The sequence below is a fragment of the Oreochromis aureus genome, linkage group 11 (assembly GCF_013358895.1).
Source record: "Oreochromis aureus strain Israel breed Guangdong linkage group 11, ZZ_aureus, whole genome shotgun sequence".
Classification (NCBI taxonomy): Eukaryota; Metazoa; Chordata; class Actinopteri; order Cichliformes; family Cichlidae; genus Oreochromis; species Oreochromis aureus.
Genome location: NC_052952.1, coordinates 20,560,242 through 20,572,159, shown reverse-complemented (window position 1 = coordinate 20,572,159; position 11,918 = coordinate 20,560,242). Strand labels below are relative to the sequence as shown.

At 39.7% G+C, this 11,918-nt stretch overlaps 1 protein-coding gene across 2 annotated transcripts; it reads right to left on the bottom strand.

Moving 5' to 3' along the window:
• Nucleotides 1-1,467: 1,467 nt before the first annotated feature.
• Nucleotides 1,468-11,588, bottom strand: flad1 (flavin adenine dinucleotide synthetase 1). Of its 2 annotated transcripts, XM_031734097.2 has the most exons (11): nucleotides 11,298-11,588; nucleotides 9,868-9,960; nucleotides 9,327-9,495; nucleotides 8,334-8,711; nucleotides 7,527-7,640; nucleotides 6,954-7,221; nucleotides 6,453-6,600; nucleotides 5,970-6,068; nucleotides 5,661-5,850; nucleotides 3,270-3,343; nucleotides 1,468-3,183 (listed from the first exon to the last, which is right to left on the bottom strand). In XM_031734097.2, exons 2-11 carry the CDS (start codon nucleotides 9,873-9,875, stop codon nucleotides 3,048-3,050), a joined length of 1,584 nt encoding a protein of 527 aa, XP_031589957.1. In that variant the 5' UTR covers nucleotides 9,876-9,960; nucleotides 11,298-11,588; the 3' UTR covers nucleotides 1,468-3,047. The 2 variants fall into 2 exon arrangements, with proteins under 2 accessions (XP_031589957.1, XP_031589956.1); XM_031734096.2 differs by lacking the exons at nucleotides 9,868-9,960; nucleotides 11,298-11,588 and having other exon boundaries at nucleotides 9,327-9,506.
• Between the last annotated feature and the right edge of the window lie 330 nt (nucleotides 11,589-11,918).

Below are 11,918 nucleotides of genomic sequence, written 5' to 3'. Positions count from 1 at the left end.
CCTAGGACATCGCCTGAATTGCTGTCTCATGGTGCTTCAAGTCTCGTTTTACACTGCAGGAGCTGCTGAGGAATTGGATTAAGAACATATTCCTTTAGAGAAAAGCATCACAGTCACCTGAGCATCAGATGGATAGTTCACTCCGATATCAAAGCTTGCCACATGTTTTGTACAAAGTCACATTAAGTGTCATTTTAAGTCACGCTGAGTCCATATCACACACACTGTTAGCTGTGTGGATCCTCTTATAAGTCAGTCCCACCTGGGGGATATGGAGAGGAACACTGGAGTGTACTGAGCGAGCAGCAAGATTAGCTTCTTATCCTCGCATCACCTTAAGTGGCTGCTCTGATCATACTTCTACCCCACCCACCCTAAAACCTGTCTTTGGAGGACCAATTAAGTTTAAATATGCACAGGGGAGAGGGTGGGGAGAAAACCACTTTATATTCCTACTTGTTCCACTTTGTCTCAAATGGCAGAAAAGTTGCTTTATCAGAACGTCAAGATTATTTTATTTGAAGTTTTGTGGCTTTCAGATAAACCCTGTTCCTGGAAGAGTAGAGTGAAGTACAAAATAAGATATTTATAAATATGCAGTTAAGGACCACAAAAAGGAAGAGGAAAAAAAGTATTTCACTCCAAAATGCTTTTAGGTCCCTTGTAGTCAATATGCATATCCTCTCTCTGTGTAACCCAAGAGGTTTTTCTGACTCAGGCTTCTGGGCCAAAATCAAAACATCATTTTGAAATTCATAAGAAGGACTGAGCAAGAATTCAGAGTCATAATACACAAGAAAGGAATTGCGTAAGAAACTGGTTTGGCTACAGTGGTGGATTGATGCAGCCAAAACAAACATGACAGCTGAGAAAGAATGAAAATGAAATTTGAACCAGTGGAGGAAAAACTACAGCAGTGATAAACTTTGGAAAAACACAAGTTCATGTTATATTATTGCCCGTGTGGTGGAAGAACTTAGATTTTCTGCTTAACTGGAAGTCTTCAATCGAAGTCCTGTATTCAGAATTTATATAGTAAACTACTTAGCAGTTCAAGCGGCTGCCTTCCTAACGTTCAGGGACCCCTCTTAAGGTCACAAACCTAATCTGAGGGATTGTGGGGTGATTAATGAGAGTGGAAAGAACAATGGCTCTGCCACACTTCCCTTCCTTTCCTTCCCACAGTCACCAAGTGCTTGTTCATAGAGGGTTGTGTGGTTGTTGGGGTATCTTTGCAATTTTGTAGGGTTTTACTTTTAAATATAAAGAGCCATTTTTGTTCCATGCATCCTCATGATCGCTAATTTTTTAAATTCTTTTATTAGGAAGACTTTACGCTTTGAGCCTTTACAAAGTTAACAAATGATTTCATCTAAGATGTTTATAGGAAAATTACAGAAATGTGGCATGAGGCAACAGCTTCTTTTTTAAATGAGGTCAGAAAACCAAATGACTGGAAACCACTGGTTAGATGTGTTTAATTGCACTGTATTTTACTGGCTTTTTCACCTTAATTAGGCGTATTTACAAAAGTACACCACAATTCTTCTAGTGGACAACAGTAGGTTGTTACTTTGTTACTTTAACCAAAGATAAAGGCAACTTTATTGTAACTTCTACAATATTTACAGGATACACACCGGATCCAAATGTTGTTTCCCCCTAACACACAGCTAGAATTAATCCAAATAAAATGAAATTTAAAAAAAGAAGCCTATAGAAATATGAAATACACATATGCAAGTAAATAAGTTACAAAAGATACATTCAAAACTAATTATATACAATTATTGCCATTAATGTATAAAAGTATGAGATGTACAAGGATTTATATACATTTTTATACACATAATTAAGGATTCAACCTAAAAGTAAGGTGGATACGTGGATACAAACACACCGGAGGAGTTTAAATAAATAAAAGCACAAACTAGACCTACTTAAAAGTAAACCCCTCACATTATATAAGCTGCATATACAGCTATAGTTAGAAGTGGCCTAACACAGACTGTAACTTAATTTTCTACCCCAAAAAACATCATTCCAGACAATGTCCCGGTGTGTTTACCGCACCACCAAAACACACACCATTACATCGGTGCTGTGATTATAAAGCCGCTGTTCATTGCCTCTTTTATTACTGTTATTATTAATAAATCAAGCAAGCCGTGAAGCCAGGACAGATATGTTAGGAGGGGGGTGTATGAGGGACGGCCTAGAAGTGGTAATTGCTGGTGTAACAGTGTGTGCAGCCCCGCGGTGGCCTCGTAAGCGACCCGCTTTATTAGATCGGCCGGTATCGATCCACGCTGCGCGGTGTTGACTAATCTCCAGGCGGGGAGAGGGAGAGCGCGGATCGATGAGCCTGGATTCAATCATGTCTGGAAACGGAGAAGGTAATTTATTATAATCACGGGCACTAAATAGAAAACGTGAGAACAACGCGCCCGTGAGGGCTTCAAAGAGAACTACAGCGAGCGGGTCTGTGATGGGGGAGATGCTCAGCTAAACGTGCTGCAGCCTGCAAGTCTAGGTATTCAGTGGGAGACACGGATTAGTAAACGAGAGCCTGCTGGGTGGCCTTCATCAGGGAGTTTCTCAAATCTGGTGTTCTCTCCACGATGAGAAAAACCTTTTCACATTATTTACAAATACATTTTGATGGAGCCCGTCTTTCTGGTGGAGTGTTGTTATTGGATTTAGAGATAAGACAAAGGGAGGCATGAATAAGTTAAGTGAAGAGCTATATTGAATGCCCTGCAGATTCCCATTTGTATGTGAGAGCCCTCTTAAAGTAACATGACAATAGAAGAAAAAAAAAAAAGGAGTGATGTTTTATTCAACAGCACAGAGAGCCATTACTTTAGACTCGCACACGTACACAAGCAACACATTTTCTCTGTGATCTCATTCCGCAGTCAGACATGGTATTTTTGAAAAGGTCCTTCTTATGAATTAAATGAGGGTAGATGGTGAGCAGACATCTTTAAAAAGAAAAAATAATGGCTCCACGAAGAACAGGTTAAGTAAGACGAGCACAGATGATTTCAGGCGCGGGAGTTTCGCTCCTCTTCTTCATTCTCCAAGAGGTAGGCTGGTTTGTATCGTGTCACCCCCCTTGCGTCCACCATCTTCAGTGCCTCGTTTCGACAGGTGTTGTCCATACTGCCGAGTGAAGTGTACCTATATTTCAACAGAAAAATGTTAGCCCTAAAGATCTGCTTTTTAAGCTGTGTACACCTGAATAAAGACAACTAACACATCCTTACCCTTTATCATAGAGAATACAGTAGGGCACGTATAATGTCCTCAAGAATGCCCAGATGTCGTGATATGTCCAGTCCTGGAGAGTGTTAGAAAACAAATGTAACTGGTTTGCAACTGACTCCCTCTGTTCAAGCTATAATAACTCATCCTCTGTGGAGTCCTTTTAGATATACTCATGAGATGAAGCACTACATAAATTATCTTGAATTGAGGTCAACTGCTAAATGTACCTGTGCTTCTATGTGCTCCATCACAGCAGCTGACACAGTACTAGCATTAACAATAAAATCAAATAACGCAGACGACTGCCATGTTGCTTATGCGCATCCATTCTTCAGCCAGACTAAACAGAACAACAAGACGTGAGCTTGCTACAGCTATTCAGCAAAAAGCACTGCAATAATTTCACTTCTGTGACCCTTTCGTGTTGAAATGTTAACATGCATCCCCCACTCTGCGTTGGTGTTACATTAGAAAGCCTTTAATGTACTGGTGCACTCAGATTATGTGCGAGTTTATTTAGGAAAAATAGTCGTTTAAAGCTTTCTTAATAAAGCATTATTCAGAAATTTTTATCAAGATGACAAATAACATCAAGGATAACAAGTGAAGCTTTCCCAGGTCGTGAGGTTTTGCAGACACGTTATTTTACACCTGCTGTTGTAGACATGTGACAATGTGGTGTCAAGTGAATAAGTGAATAATAACCACCCAACCCTACAATCTGACAATCACTGGTCATGAAGGGAAAATGACCGGTTATGGGTGGTTACTGGGAAATAGATTGCTAAGGCCTGAATCACGCAGGTTTGCACGTCGGTCAGTGACATCTGTTGCTAGGAAAAATGTGTATTCTCTGATGACTTGACAAAAACCTCCATGTGACTGCTTTAATCACTACCATATTGCTATGGTCAAACAGTGACACACTTGTCTACAAATACAGTCCAGCTGCTCTCTGAGCTTTAATGAAACTATGAAAAGTTCGACACGATCCAGAAACTGAGCTCTGGCCTTTTGAAATATGTTGGCACAACTTTCCCTCTGAAGGTGAATTTTCTCCATTTCCGGTTTGTGTTGCGCATTTCAACAAAGCCAGTTTTACTTCCACCTTTACTTTAACTTGTGGTTGGCAAGTATTGCAGACAAACATGAAAAATACTAGCGGCTTACCAGTGGCATCCCTCGGCCTCCTATTAGATACACCTATGGCATCAATTTCAAAATCAAATTATCACATTCACAAGATTTTCAGGAAACTTGACCTCTGACCTTGAGGTCAAGGAGTTAAACTCCTCTGAAATTTTTAGTAGTTGCACCTATGGTATCAATTTTAAAATCACGTCACCTCCTTCTCGAGTTACACAAACTTGCATATCCATGCCGTCCACCTGGCAGGGTGACGACAATAAACCATCAGCCTTTTACAGCTAAAGGGGTAAAAAGGTACATGAAACCGTGGCAACCTGCAAGTAATTCAATTCAATCACTAAGAGTTTTTTGATGGAATTGGTAACCAGCAACTACCAGGAACTACCGTCAACCAGTTGGGAAAAACACAACACAATACAACCTCAAGAGCTTTGAAATTAGATTCTAGACAAAACTATAGCCTCTTCTGCAACAATACTTTGTCATTTTAAAATCACATAGCGTGCTAAAGAAATAAAAAAAATTTTTTTTTAAAAAATCAGTAAATAATTTGTTTTCCGTTTAACGTATTTTGGGGTATTTTTAGCTTTATTTTAAAGTATTTTGATTTTATTTGAGTCTAGAGAGAGATGAATTAAGTAAAGAGAGAGGAACAGCATTGCAACAGAAAAAGCGCTAAAACCATGAGGTATGACCTTATAGCCGTTTCCATTAGTAACTACTCGGGTCGCCTCGGTGATAGTACCTGGTATCAGGTACTTTTTTAGTACCTACTTGAAGCAATCCAAGGCAATCACCGATTGGCTAGTCAGTGACATCACTCAATGAGTCATGAGCTCGTCTCCTTCGCAAAATCAAAACTGCAATTGTTGAAACCCAGCAATGAGGAACACCGTGGTCCCAGTCTGACAAAAAGCCACAGACCGAGCAGCAGGTATACCACCGCTTTGACGTCCACCTTTGTTATAGCAATCGTGTCACGTACAAATGACATTACAGGATGTTCAGCCAAGTTGCTCTAACAACCCCACGCACATTTAGTGGTACTTGATTGTAAAGGAAACCAGATCGAGGTGAGTCATACCGCCTCACGCCACGTAGAGCCAATAAGAGTACGTACTAATGGAAAAATGCTTTAGACCCTGATGTTGCTTTAGATCATGATGTGAATTTTTTACAGTGACCGAAACAGTGCAGCATACAGTCGTAATATAACAGCATGCATACTGAGTGTCACTCACTAGTAAGGGGTTGACTCTCATGTAGTCAGGCCAGCCAGGATCAGTAGGACACATGGCTGTGAGTGTGTGTGAGTAAGGGTCGCTCCTCCTGGTCCCCATCAGGACGGCTTTTAGCTCTGGCCTCCGTTCCTTCACCTCGCTCAGGGCCTGGCGAATACTGCCCTCCACAGTGAACAGCTCCAGGCTGTATCTTTGGGAGACACAAGTAAGAACAAGTTAGAACATTTTTTTTTTAAAACAACACCTTGACTGGATACATTAAAATACATTACATCAACTGGATAGATAGCTAGATGATAGATAGCTCACCTTTTTGTTGTATCCTGTAGAAATCTCTCCATTTCTGGGAATGGAGAGACAATACGAATATACAGGACTTTCACCTTTTCTTTAGTATCTGGATATCGGCTGAGAGTGACAGGAAGAGAAAAAAGGGACATTTTTTAAAAAGATAAGCAACGCTGGCACAGAAAGAGATCAGATAAGTATTTGTTCTTCTTATCGTCATATCTCTCAATCTGTCCACCACAGGTCAAGAAAAGTCCAAAAAAAGTACTCAGTCTTCTCCAAGATTTTCTCTAAGTGCTGCCCTCCAACTAGTTTTCTTTTTCCATTTACTTCCTGCTGAGATCTCACACCCCACTGTGCTCTAATGCTATCATTATGTTTTTAATTTGAATCTTCATTTTCATCTTTCATCTCTCAGGTCATTTGTTTTTTTTCCCCCACAGATTAAAAAAAATCCACAAAAATGTTTTAATTGTCTCATCTCGTCTTCTCCCCTCCTGTTACCGTTTCAGTGCAGCATAGTAGAGATGGAGCAGCGCTGTGCAGTCTTTGCCCCCGTTAAAGCCAACACAGATTTGCTCTGTTGAATACTGATGGAGTGCCGCCTCTATTGTTTTCAGTGCAGACATGACTTTCTCACCCAGCTCTGTACCTGTGGGAAGGAATCAACAGTAAGAGGATGGTTCATAGTTAATGCAGTCAAGCTGTGAGGCATCTTAGAAATGAGCCCACATTTCTACGTCTGATCCAAAGAAAAGAAAAAAAGCTGCGAGTAGTTTGTCATAGCTTAGTTGTTGAAGCTTTATTCTAATCTATTCACCATTCTGTCTCACAGTTATATTCTTCTTTTTTATTATCCACTCTGACTTTACGACTTAAATTACTTTCATATTTTAGCTTTCTTTATTGGTCCCAATGCCTGTGTAAAATGCACAAGTCAGTATTCACTTTATATCAAGATGACACATATTAAGAATCATCTTCCATTACTCTCCGCACACTCACCACTGTTGGCCAATCCGTACACCTCAGCGGGGGCTACGGACACCGGGTCTGTGACTAAGGGCACCACGCTCCCCTTGGGCAGCTTGTCTAGCAGCTGTATTCGGGCTTTGTCCACCTCCTGCTGGCTGTCTGCGTCCAGGACCAGCCTAACTCTGTGATAGTTGCTCAACCAGTCAGGGTAGGAGCCAAGAGCCACCTTTCGGCCCCAGCCAGCCTGCAGTTTGGTCAGCACAGGTGCAATGTCTGTTTCATCTGCATCGACAAACACCTGGACAAACACCAGATATCTGGTAAACTTAATTATACTATTTAAACACTGCATTCAAATCAACATTATTGTACTTAACTAAAAGTAAACTAAAAGGTAAAATACATTAAAAGTATCAAGGAAATATCAGAAATATAGAGGAAGTGTCATTACTTTAGTTAGTTTAACTAAAACTAGCTAAACTGTATTATAAACAAAAAGTAAAAAATAAATAAATACATAAAAATTAATTAGAAAAAAAACAGAAGTATACTAATTCTGACTTGGACTGGATTTGGAAGTAACAGGTTTGGTTATGGAGTTACCTCGCGAGTGTGAAAGGTGGTCCCTGAACCAGCAAAGAGATGCTCCAGCCCATTGAAGGCCTTCTCCATTAAAGATGGGATCCCGGGAAAGATGTACACATTACGTACACTGACCTGGGAGAAAAAGGTAGACACATCAAATTGTGAGAAAAGATGTGGGGCGGTACTCGAGCCATCATTGTTGAAACTATTGAGATATGATGCAGGAATAACATCACATCTCTGCAACCCAGAGACAGCTAACAATTGAGGGCAGATTTACAGTTTTGTAAATGTCAGATATTTATTTTTGCTAAGGTAAATGGCTGCTGGCTGGGGTTTCATTAGCAAACAAGCATGAGAATGGTATCCAACTCCTTCTCCACCTTTTGCCGAGACAGGGCACTTTCTTTAAGGGCTGTTCCTTCATTGTTTCATTTTAAATTCTGGATAGGATAATAATATACTGTACATTAATGTCTCTCAACTTGAAAGACATTAATAAAGCACCAAAGACATTAACCATCCTCTGTACTATATTGGTCCTTAAAGAGAAAAATGTCTAAATTTAATGACCTGTGAGTAAGAGGTGTGAATGCTTTTCATGCCTGGTGTCTGTGTGTGCTCAGAGTATTTATTGTTTTGACCACTGCAAGAAGCTATTTTCACTCCTTCAGCAACTAGTTAGTTTGCAATCTGTCTTCTACAGAAAACACCCTCACTTTTTTTTTTTTACCTTAAAGAAAGGTTGAACAGCGCCATGTAGCTTGGATATATCTGAAGTAATTTTGTGTTCTATAAAAATTCCTCTGTACCGAGTTCACTCACCAGAGGGTAGCGGTGCTTTTGTCCAGTCTGAGGGTCAGTTCCATAGTTAAGTTTGGCTGAGCGAGGCACCATCGCAAGCTTTATAGCAGCACTGTTTTTCTCCCCAACCCCGAAGAATTCTTCAACCAGCTGGCTGAGCTCTGGATTGGCATATAACTCCTCATGGAATGCTATGGCAACACTCTCAAAGGTGACGTCATCGTGAGTGGGACCTATACCCCCCGATGTGAGGAGGTGCGTATACTGAGATGAAAGGTGTGCCACCTCTTTGGCAATGACCTCCTGCACATCCGGTATGACTGTTATGCGCTGCACAGACACTCCGAGCTTCCTAAGCGCTTTAGTTAGAAAGGCGCTGTTGGTATCCACTGTGTGACCCTGAAAGAGACACCCACATGTACATCAGATTCAAGAACTTTAAAAAAGAAAGAAAGAAAGAAAGAAAGAAAGAAAGAAAGAAAGAAAGAAAGAAAGAAAGAAAGAAAGAAAGAAAGAAAGAAAGAAAGAAAGAAAGAAAGAAAGAAAGAAAGAAAGAAAAAGGAAACTCCAAGGTCTTGCTTGATGAAATTCAAGGACTGCAGACTGATTTTCAGGCAGAGAGATGTGACACTGGACAAAAATCAAAGACTTCATGTTTAAATCATGATCATGTCAAGTCAAAAAAATAATAGTAAGCTTGTCATTTTAGAAACAGCCACAGCTCCCACATGAAGTAACCATCGCAGTTTTTCCCCCCTGAGGTCATAAAATGCACATCAGAGACTGAATAGAGGTCCAAACACATAGGGATGCAGATGACAGTATATAAATATGTAAGTATATAAACACTACACAATGCAAGCTCCTACTTCTATCACAAAAAAAAAAAAACAATAACAGTTTATACTGATTTTTATCAATTGCACAAACTCCCAGTGATTTTCATTGGGTGCTGTCATACACATATAGCTTAAAAGCCACACAAGGCACAAGCTTTATCAACACCAAAAGCACCTTAAGAATCTCATCTCCAATGATGAGAATGGCTGCAGTAGGAGCATCCCCGTTGGCTGCAGAAGACGAACTGTTGCTCTGGAGGTTTGTTGACATGGTTGCCTTGCTGAGATGAGCTGCCACTCTCCTCACACGCACCACTGCTCTACTCAGCTTAGGAAAAGAAAAGCTGGGAACCATGGAAACAAATTAATTGAGCACTTCTTACTACAGATTTATACTAGATTTATCAACACTCAGCAAAGTCAAAAAACCTATCGAGTCAACAAGACCTCTTTAGCACAGCATGTAAGCATATGCAATATGGAATGCATTGTGCAGTGTGCTCAACTGTTAATATGCAGATGGGTCACAAATTAAAGGAAAAGCCAGCATGTCTTACAAACAGTGATTTCTGTAATACCACAACAGAGGAAACAAATGTAGCCCATATTAAGGTCAGGTATTCAAGATCTTCCTGCAATTTGTCACCTATTTGTGTATTTTAATGTAGCATCTGAATTATTTTGCTGCATTTACAGTGACTAGAAATGTTTCTTACGTCAGCATGAATCCACACAGAGCATCAGAAAAGGCTTCGCTGTTGTTCAGACCCTCTTCTCTGTCATAGTGTGTCTCCTAGTAGGAGGTATCTCTGGAAGAGGAAGGGTGAACTGTTAACATGTGAATAATTTGTGTATTTCTCCTGCATTTCCTTAAAATTGACTTTTTTTAAAAATCGGCTATTTATTTTTATAGGTCTTTTGATAAGGCTTTAAGTTGGAATTAAGTGGTTGAACTTGAAATAAGAAAAGAGTTGTATTTAAAACATTACACTTGATTAAAAGTCACTGATTGCTGATGAAAGAGTTTTATTTCTATTTAAATGTGTGTATTAACTGTTTTCCAGTTGTATATAACTAAATTGCAGTAGTCCTATGTGCATCATTAACAATAAGATGGTGACGATTTGCTTTTTAATATTTTGTGCGTCTTTTAAGGTAGATATCATTTGATGCTGATGAAAAACACATTTTCCATCCAGTGTTTGAAACACTAGCAAAATGCTGACAAAATAGAACTCTGTGATAACAAAGCAAAAACATCTATATGACATGGATTTGTTAAAAAGAGAAAAAATGGTACTTAAATCCACTGTTAAGGGATAAACAGATCCGAAGCATGAATTTAATGATACTTCTATTTGTCTTGTATGTTAAGCTTCACACTGTGCATTTGGTTTGGAGAGCAGCCTGGGAGTCACAGTTGCAGGAGGATAAAGCAAACAGTCATTTCTGGTATTTGCCAAAAATTGATTAGGGGTAAACTGTTGTAGATGACTTACTGGCCTATGATCTGTCAAACATGTCTCATGGACGATATCAAGTCAAAGTGACAAAGTAGAAGCTGAAATCAGTTTTTTGCAAAGTGACTTTTTTTTATCCAGGTAAAAAGTGTTTTTGTTTTTTTTAATAGTTTTTCAAGAGAGATCTGGAAAAGAGTGCAGAGATTGGAATAATTCATTTTAACCCCTTCGTAAATCCCGTTGACTACAGTCCATTAACCAACACAAGCAAACATATTAGACATAAAAAACGTAGAAACACTGGTATTCGCTTTTTGGCACAACTGCCTTGCACCTGCTTACACAGTTTGCATTGCGTAACATTTGTAAGTTATCTAACGGGACGAAATTAAAGTAAACTCAGACATATTCATTTATGGCCATACCAAATAATTAACTGAAACAAATGGCAAATATCACAAGTGTGTGAGCGTGTGTAACACCTGAATGTAAATTCTTAGCTAACTCTAAGTCTCCTCGCTAGGTTACTTGTGGCAACAATAAAGAAGTACGATTTAAGTAGATGTGCATATTCCATTTTCTCTCTACTGTCGATATCTCTCGACGAATACGTTTAATGTGAGGAAAAGTCCGGGTGTTACATTTATTATTTGATAACCAACCTCATTAAAACCGAGGGAACTTACCCCTCAGCTGTAAATGTCCGTGCAAAGCTCCCTATCACCGGTAGCTACAGCTGCAGCTCGAGCTGTCGCTCAAGGTATGACGTGACCTTCAAACCACACTACGGTAGCCAATCATATTTCGGAAGGCGGGTCTTAACGGCCAGGACGTCATGTACACTAAAGTCATTTAAAGATGTGGCGGAATCAGCACAGTTAGTGAGGAGTAATAAATGTCGCTTATCTACTTTAAAAACAAGTATCAGCCAAACGATTAGTAGCATAACTTTGCTGCTGCACCACCACCCGGAAGAGAACGGAGAATCACTTCTTCCTTTGCCCGATTCAAAAGAGATTACTGTTACTCGTGCGCCCCTGCTGAGTGGAGGAGTGAACTCCACGAAACCTAAATGCTGTTATTAAACTCATAATTACTTTCTTCGCCTGTGGGTGGAGCATGTTGGCATATATTTAACAGTTTTGTCTGCCTGTGGATGAAATATTAAACCGAAGTGGAGATGAATTGCTTCTCGCGCAGAGCATTTTACTGCCTTCAAACACATTGGCGGTTTAAGATATACTCTGTCCGTCTGAATTAATTAAAAATTAATAAATTTAAGCACTGATCATTCATCTGAACTCCTT

Coding starts and splice junctions, on each gene's coding strand:
- flad1 (XM_031734096.2), bottom strand. CDS start 9,506: ATGGTTCCCAGCTTTTCTTTTCCTAAGCTGAGTAGAGCAGTGGTGCGT. Junction 7,222..7,526: donor CCACCTTTCACACTCGCGAG/GTAACTCCATAA, acceptor GTGTTTGTCCAG/GTGTTTGTCGATGCAGATGA. Junction 6,069..6,452: donor TACTATGCTGCACTGAAACG/GTAACAGGAGGG, acceptor TGTCACTCTCAG/CCGATATCCAGATACTAAAG.